Raw genomic sequence first — 8,586 nt, forward strand, 5'->3', positions numbered from 1 at the left:
GCTATGGAAACTGCTGCAGACCCGCAGCATCAAAATCACCGTGGTTCCGCGGTAAAAAACGCAAAGTGTGAACATGGCCATAAAGTTAGAAGCACCTGGCTAAAACCACGCAGTATGTACCAGACAGTGACTGTATGATATTGGACATATGAATCACTCTGAAACACTGTGGCGTTTCAGAGAAAGAGTTTAAAGTGGTTTTCACTACTCAACCAACCTCTTCTCAATCGGCATGTTTACTCCCAGTAAAAAAAAAAAAAAAAAACACTTGTACTCGCCTCCAGTGCCATTGAAGCAGTGTCTGCACTGGCATCAAGCGAGCCCTGCGTCTAATCAGCAATGGCTTTACTCTAATCACCTTTGGAAGTATGAGATATCAAGAGGAAGTGAGCAGCTGTGCACAGCTGACTTTTTCTTGATGTCCAATTCATGCAAAGGTGGGGAGCATAAAGTCAGCGCTGATTAGGCGCAGGGCTAGGGTTACAATGATGTGACACACTTGCACAATGTGGACAAACATGATCGATTGGGGTTGTCCGAGTACTGAATAACCCACATAGACGCAGAGACCAGTCAATCCAGGGCAGCAGGCGGGGAGAAGCTGCTGTGGACTTGCCTAGCCAACTAGGTTCTTGTGTGGCTCGATCCACGGCGGCTTCTCCCCGCCTGCTGCCCTGTATTGGTCTCCCACTGAATGCGTCTATAGGTGGCAGCTAGAAGTCGAGGGCCTCCAGGCTGACTAGTCATCGTAGTGATGAGCGAGCACGCTCGGGTAGTCTCCAAGTATTTTGGCGTGCTCAGAGATTTAGTTTATGTCGACGCAGCTGCATGATTTGCGGCTGCTAGACAGCTTGAATACATGTGGGGATTTCCTAACAAACGAGCATGCTTGGAGAAACTTGAGTAACGAGAATACTCGCTCATCACTAGTCTTCGGCGCAGCTCAGTCCCCAGCAGCTTTTAAAATGTGTTTGACTGAAACACCGCATTGTTTCAGAGTCAGACATACCTGGCTGAGATCATACAAGCCAGTGTCTGATAAATGCTGCCCAGTTCACAGGAAGCATGTATCAGCTGTCAGGTTCCCTTTAACCCCTTAGTGACAGAGCCAAATTTTTGAATTCTGACGAGTGTCACTTTATGTGGTAATAACTCTGCAATGCTTCAACATATCCCAGTGATTTTGAGATTGTTTTTTCGTGACACATTATACTTAATGATAATGGTAAATTTAGGTCAATATGTTTTGTGCTTATTTATAAAAAATATTAAAAATTTGAGAAAAATGTTAAAAAATTAGCAATTTTCTAAATTTGAATGATTATCCCTTTAATCCAGATGGTCATACCACAGCAAAGCATTAATAAATAACATTTCCCACGTCTGCTTTACATCAGCACCATTTGTAAAATGTTATTTTATTTTGTTAGCATTTTAGGTGGTTTAAAAATGTAGCAGCAATTTTTCAGTTTTTCAAGGAAATTTACAAAATTTATTTTTTTAGGGACTTATCAATGTTTGAAGTGACTTCAGGGGTCCCATATATTGGAAAACCCCCAAACGTGATATCATTTTAAAAACAGCACCCCTAGACATATTGAAAACTGATGTCAGGTAGTTTATTAACCCTTCAGGTGATTTTCAGGAATTAATGCAGTGGTATGACAGAAATGAAAATGTGTAATTTTACCACCTAAATGCCTCTAACTTCTGAACAGATTACTACAACCGTCAGACTCTAAGGCCGCTATTTGGTCATGAACTGCCATGGCAAACATCAGGACCATACAATGATGACACTGGTCAACAGCATTTTTGGTGCCAAAGATATTTCATCAAATTTAGGGTATTTTTGGGGTGCTGATTCTGAATATGTCATCAGTTTTGCCAGATTGGCTCAAGTTTTTGAGATTTTTGGTATCTTATTTATAGCACTTGTTGGTAAATGCGACGCATCATCTCATTAATTTCTTTGGATTAGTACTTGAACTGAGCAGTTCTCAATATAGTTTTGTGTTAGGGTGGTTTCACACTTGCGTTTTTGTCTGCAGCGTTTTTTACCAAAAAAACGCATGCGTTTTTTTCCCCTATATTTAACATTGAAAACGCATGCGTTTTTTGGTGTACGCGTTTGTGAACGCATGCGTTTTTTAACTGCATGCGTTCATTTAATAAAATGCAACTTGTAGTATTTTGAGGGGCGTTTTTTTTTTCCAAAAAAACGCATGCGTTTACATGCGTTTTTTTTGGACAAAAAAATGCATTGGAGTCAATGGGGACGCATGCGTTTTTTTTGACATGCGTTTGCATGCGTTTTTTTGACGCATGCGTTTTTTTGGCACCATTGAATTAAGTGTAGATAAAGATGTCTAGACACTGATAAGACTCCCCCATAGCAGCAGGGTTATAAAAGGAAGGTGGGGGGAAGTTTCTGGTCACTTCTCATCAGACTCCAAAGAAGACAGCACCCTGCCCGGACGCATTGTTGGACAAGACACAGAGCAATGTGAGTATATCCTAGCCAATGCATTCATTTTCAATTTTTTGGATCTACATGTCCTAATTTCTTCTATTTTTTTTCTTTCAACACGCATCAGAATGTCTTCTCCGGTTTCCTCGTCTGATGAGGAGTTCCAGCCACGTCAATCAGAAGTGGATCACGTGAGCGAGGTATGTTTTTTGTCCGTCAGCTTGGTAAGTATTGACTGTCACATCGACACATGAGGCAATTTTTTTTTTTTAATTTTATAGAGCACTTCAACTGAGGGACAGAGAGGTACTGAGCAGCGGAGTCAAGGTCCAGGTGGAAGATGGCAGCGGGTATGTATACCAGGCAGACTGTCCTTATTGTAATATTCTTTTAACTTCCTTTCTGTACCCTTGTTTTTCTATACATATTTCTTATATCATCCTTTTCTGAAAGTTGTCTTTCATATTCCTGCCCTTTCTCATCTTCGTGTCTTATTTTTTCCAAATGTGGTTGAGCAAACTTAAATGATTTTGTTTTAATTTTAGGTTTCACAACGGGACGACGACCGGATTGATAATGACCTGCTGATCAGTCTGGTCCAGGAGCGAGTCCCGTTGTGGGACAGCCGGGATCAACAGCACACCGTCAATAGTGTTCTCCGTCGTTTGTGGAGTGAGGTGGCCCAAGCGTTGTGGGATGGCTGGGAGAATTCCCCGCCACGGGTCCGTAATGCATTTGGTAAGTATTGCACGGTAGTGTGAAGCAACAGACCTTGGCCATGCTATCTTGACTGTGTGTGATGAAAGAAACTTTTCGTAGTTTCTGTCATCACACACAGTCACGAGAGCACGGCCAAAAGTCCTTATTCTGACCATTATATTTTATTGTTATTTCACAGTGGAGAAAGTAAGGACACGTTGGCGTTCCATGAAGGACCGCTTCAACAAGGACCTACGTGCAGAGAAGAGTGCAGCTAGTGGTTCCGGAGCAAGGCACCGGCTCTACAAATACCACCGTGTGTTGGCCTTCCTGAGACCGGTCCTTCTCATGAGAACGTAAGTATTTCTCACATGCCTCCGGTTGTGTTGCATTGACATAATCTGTCACTTTTAATTCCACAGGATGTACCGTCTTGTTATAGTTTGGTATTAATTTTCTGTTTTCTTTTTTCACAGCACACACTGCACGACTGTTGCCACAGGTTCTGGAGCGGTCCTTCAGCCGGCAGCCACGGACCCGTCCCAGCCATCCAGCAGCGCAGCACCAGGTGGGTCTTCCACACTCACTGGAGACCAGGGGGCTGGCCCATCAGGTCTTCCCCTTTCGCAGTCCTCTTTCGCTGCACCCATTTTTGCGGGCTCATCCCGGCAGCGACAGAGGGCTTCGGATAGGTCCCTCATGCCCGAGTTTTTACACTTGAGCTCGGTTTTACATGAAGCTATCAAGGCTTTAGGTGACAGAATGGATGTGACCCATAATCTCTTAAATTGCCGCATCCAGGATGTCGCCAAAAGCGTTGATCAATTGAAAGCCGACCTCAAGAAGCCAGCTCATCATTTTTTCAATCAAATCCTAGAGGGCATGTCGGAACACCTTAGCCCTGATCTCCAGCTGAGTGTGATGCAGGCCTGCAATGTTGCTTTTGTGCAGGCTATGCAGCAGAGTCAGAGTCGTAATGTGGCGGCATATCCAACTGTGCCGTCACTGTCACAAGTAAACACTATTCCTACCTCTGCTGCATACCACTGCACGGCCACCTCTATTCCCTCTACAGGTGTACTCCACTACAGCGCCAACACGATGACGAGTGCTGTTGGACATCCCACCGCCACCACCGTGACGACCGCTGCTCCGGCTTGGACCTCCTCCGCTGACACCACCATGACGCAGGACCCTGGCGTGGCTTATCGGCCCGGCACCCTCCCGATGCAGCAGGACCCATCCATGCAATATCGGACCGGCCCACCCCAGATGCAGCAGGACCCAGGCCTGGCATTTCGGACCGGACCCACCCCGATGCAGCAGGACCGAGGCCTGTCATATCTGACCGGACCAACCCCGATGCAGCAGGACCGAGGCCTGTCATATCTGACCGGACCAACCCCGATGCAGCAGGACCGAGGAGTTGCTTTCCGGGCAGGACACCCCCCGATGCAGCAGGACCCATCCATGGCGTATCGCACCGGGCCCCCCATGATGCAGCACGACCAAGCCATACCTTTCCAGGCAGGACCCACCCTGATGCAGCAGGATCCATCCATGGCTTTCTGTTCCCCCCCACCAGCAATGCAGCAGGACAATGGTATGGGATTTGTTTCCCCCCCCCCAACGAGGCACCAGGATCCTGGAAGGGTTTTTGTTTCCCCCCCCCCAACGAGGCACCAGGACCCAGGCGGGAGTTTATCTTTCCCCCCATTGGACTCAGACATTGCCGAGCGCTCCACAATGGAGACTGACTGTGTGGAGACGGGTCCTGACGTGTCTCCCGCCCACACTTTACAACATAGCCCAAGAAGACTTCCCCCAACCCGGAAAACCCAACGTAAAACTGGCAAAACGCATAAAAAACAAAAAACTTTGATTATTCCTCCCCCATCACCTACCGATGTGTCTCAACCTTCCAGTGTGTCTCAAGCCCCTCATGTTTTAAGCCCCATCCCCGAACTTCCAGACCCTTCAAGTTTTGTTGCCCATTCTCCTGCCACCTCTGCCTCCTCCACGGTGAGCCAGGCTTCAGTTCTGAATACCCCCCAGTTACGTCACTCAACCCCAAGCCGGCGTGGTTCAACCTGGCGCGGTACCAAAAAATAAATTTGTTTTTTTTTTCCTCAATAAAAAAAAAGTTTATTTGAAACAATTGTTTGGTTTATTGTGTCTTTCACCGCTCTCAATACACAACAATAAACTTCGTCACACACTTATTCTTTTGGCCTACACATATCTCCAGTAGTATAAAATACCAGACAACATCTATATGTGTTTCTTTAGTATACAGATATGAGTTGGCCAAAAAAATAGTATTTATTTCCATACTCTTATTTTTGTACCTAGTGTAGTGTCACTGTACAAAGAGAAAATGGTGGAAATCAAGTTCAGAACTCAACTTAACCGGTCAGATGTCAAAATATATACCTGACCGATTAAGTTGATTACTGCCTTGTATATTCACCATATTCTATATAGCACATTATGTGACAATGGTTGTCAAACAGATGGGACAATTGTTCTCACACTCTACATATCTATGCTCACCAGGCCAGGTGTCAGAAATTGTGAATTCATGATCATGTATATGTTTATCATGAATTTATTATTGCTTACACTTGACTTGATGGATATAGAGACCGTGACAGTCTTGACGCAATGACGTCAACAATATTAGAATTAATAAATAAACATTTTGTACCATTATTATAAGTATGGGGCCCGTGGTTTATATCATTCTTTGAAAACCAAAATAGGGAGTGCAACAGAGGTAAATTACGATGAAAAATTAAAATTTATTACCTCAACAACTATCACCCACTCCTGGTTTTGGATTACAAAATATGATATACATATCTACTGCCCATCTTTGGTCAACCTTTGTTTAGAGAGGAAAAAGATAGTAGACATGGTGAACACAAAAAAGTTTATTAATTAGAAAAATTTGTATCAGTGTTTAATAATTGGTAAACATAAACATACAACAGGACATTTACACAACATTGTCCTGCCATGACACACGTCCAATATCGGACACAAAATAGGCCGCAAATTGGTCCCGCATAAGACCAACGGCTGCAGTTGACCGCATCGGGTGATGCTGAAAATCAGGCAATGGGTGTGCAACAGGTTCATCAAGTTCAATGTGGGGTCGCTCCTTAGCCATTATATAATTGTGTAGCACCACACAGGCTTTGACCACCTCGTCCACTGTTTCCACTTTTAGATTGATGGCTGTTGCAAGAATGCGCCATTTAGCAACAAGAATGCCAAAGCTGCACTCTACGGTTCTTCGGGCCCTGGTCAGTCTGTAGTTGAATATTCTTCTAGTGTGGTCCAAGTCCCTACTAGAATAGGGCTTCAGGAGATTTTCACACATCTGGAAGGCCTCATCCCCAACCATAACAAATGGCAGCGGTGGGCCTTGAGTGTTGGGGAGAGGCTGTGGAGGGGGAAAATTAAAATTGTTGCCATACAACCGACGGCCCATATCCGAGCTCTTGAAGGTTTGGGAATCATTGCCACGGCCAAAAGCTCCAATATCCACGGCGATGAAGCGACACTCCGCATCCGCTATTGCCATAAGCACTACCGAAAATTTTTTTTTATAATTATAAAACTCAGATCCGGTTCTGGCAGGTTTGACAATGCGGATGTGCTTTCCATCCACCGCCCCTAAACAGTTTGGGAAATCACACACGTTCAAAAATGTAGTTGAAATTTCCCGCCACATGTCCACGGTGGGTACGGGTATAAACTCCTCACGGAGTGCATTCCATAACGCACGACAGGTGTCCACAACAATTCCGGAGAGGGTTGAGATTCCAAGGCGGTATTGGAAGTGCAGGGAAGATAAACTCTCTCCTGTGGCAAGAAATCTAGAAGAAAAAGAAACAAAAACAAAAAAAATTAAAATCGGCTCTAATGGTGTTTTTTTAAAAAAAAATAATAAAAAAAAAAAACATAGAAAACATGTCATAACAACAAAGTTGACGGTCATTGGTTTAGTTTTGGAACGTACCGTAATGTCACTAACAGACGTTCCTCAGGTGGAATCGCTCTACGGAGCCGTGTGTCCTGTCGCCTTATGGATCCTTCAACACGAGCCAGTAAATCCCGGAAAGAATCTTGAGACATTCTGGTATAATCCTGGAATTTCTCCGGGTTGGCATTCAGCTCCGCATAGAGCGTGTGATATGCTCCACGGCTCTCACGCACTTCAATGATGGGGTGCCTCCAAAAACGCCGACGCTGTCTCCTTCTCCATCTTTGGCGGTTTCGGTCTTGCTCCCAAGCAAAAACACAGGCAAGGAAAATCTTGAAGCTGAACTCCAGTTTGAAATAAAAGTTATCCATAGAAAGATCCATCGTGACACCGGAAACAGTAGCAAGCTCTGAAAATTTCTGTCCCCCTAGGGTCTATATATTGAGAGACAATCATATACGGCCTCTCTATTCCCATTGGTTGTGTCTGGTTATCTTTTTTTTTTAGGAAAAATGTTCAAAAAAACGCAAACGCATGCAAAAACGCATGTAAACGCGTGTAAACGCTGCGTTTTTTTGACACACGCGTTTAACGCATGCGTCTAAAAAACGCAGCGTTTATATGCGTTTACATGTGTTTTTGCACCATGCGTTTTTTTTTAAAAACGCATGCGTTCAAAAACGCAAGTGTGAAACCAGCCTAAGTGTTCTAAAAGTTTGTTCATAGCTTGATTTTTGCACTAACTATGTTGTTGTCTGTTTTCCAGTGAAAAGCATGAACTCATCAAGAAGAAGTTGTCTTAACGATCCAGACTCATTCTGTTACATTTGTGGTGAATACACACTGCCAAAACATAGAAGAAACATAACAGACTTCGTAAAACAGGTGTATTTTGCCTATTTTGCGGTTATGCTTGGGGACCAAGACAAGTTTTGGGCACCACACATAGTGTGCAAAGCATGTATCGAATTATTACGAAAATGGAGCAAAGGACAAAGAAAAAGCTTCAAATTTGGTGTTCCAATGGTGTGGAGAGAGCCAAAAAATCATCATGATGACTGTTATTTATGGTAAACACAGGTACAGGCACATCTTCACAATGAGGGACAGGCCTTCTTGCAGATTCCATGTTACTCCCATTTTCGTTTCTTATGCTTATTGAATCCTTGCACTTGCACTGCACAGAAATAAGTCATCATGATGATTTTTTGGCTCTCTCCACACCATTGGAACACCAAATTTGAAGCTTTTTCTTTGTCCTTTGCTCCATTTTCGTAATAATTCGATACATGCTTTGCACACTATGTGTGGTGCCCAAAACTTGTCTTGGTCCCCAAGCATAACCCCAAAATAGGCAAAATACACTTTTTTTTACGAAGTCTGTTATGTTTCTTCTATGTTTTGGCAGTGTGTATTCACCACAAAT

At 43.9% G+C, this 8,586-nt stretch overlaps 1 protein-coding gene across 1 annotated transcript; it reads left to right on the forward strand.

The window, feature by feature from the left end:
• Nucleotides 1-3,122: 3,122 nt before the first annotated feature.
• Nucleotides 3,123-5,281, forward strand: LOC143798324 (uncharacterized). Its single transcript, XM_077281110.1, has 3 exons — nt 3,123-3,208; nt 3,369-3,525; nt 3,646-5,281. Exons 2-3 carry the CDS (start codon nt 3,398-3,400, stop codon nt 5,279-5,281), a joined length of 1,764 nt encoding a protein of 587 aa, XP_077137225.1. The 5' UTR covers nt 3,123-3,208; nt 3,369-3,397.
• The last annotated feature ends 3,305 nt before the right edge of the window (nt 5,282-8,586 follow it).

The sequence above is a fragment of the Ranitomeya variabilis genome, chromosome 1 (genome assembly GCF_051348905.1).
Source record: "Ranitomeya variabilis isolate aRanVar5 chromosome 1, aRanVar5.hap1, whole genome shotgun sequence".
NCBI classification, from domain to species: Eukaryota; Metazoa; Chordata; class Amphibia; order Anura; family Dendrobatidae; genus Ranitomeya; species Ranitomeya variabilis.

What these genes read in the sequence shown, in the direction of transcription:
- LOC143798324 (XM_077281110.1), top strand. Translation starts at nt 3,398, where the DNA reads ATGAAGGACCGCTTCAACAAGGACCTACGTGCAGAGAAGAGTGCAGCT. An exon ending in CCGGTCCTTCTCATGAGAAC is followed by an intron (nt 3,526 to 3,645) that starts GTAAGTATTTCT and finishes CTTTTTTCACAG; the next exon opens with CACACACTGCACGACTGTTG.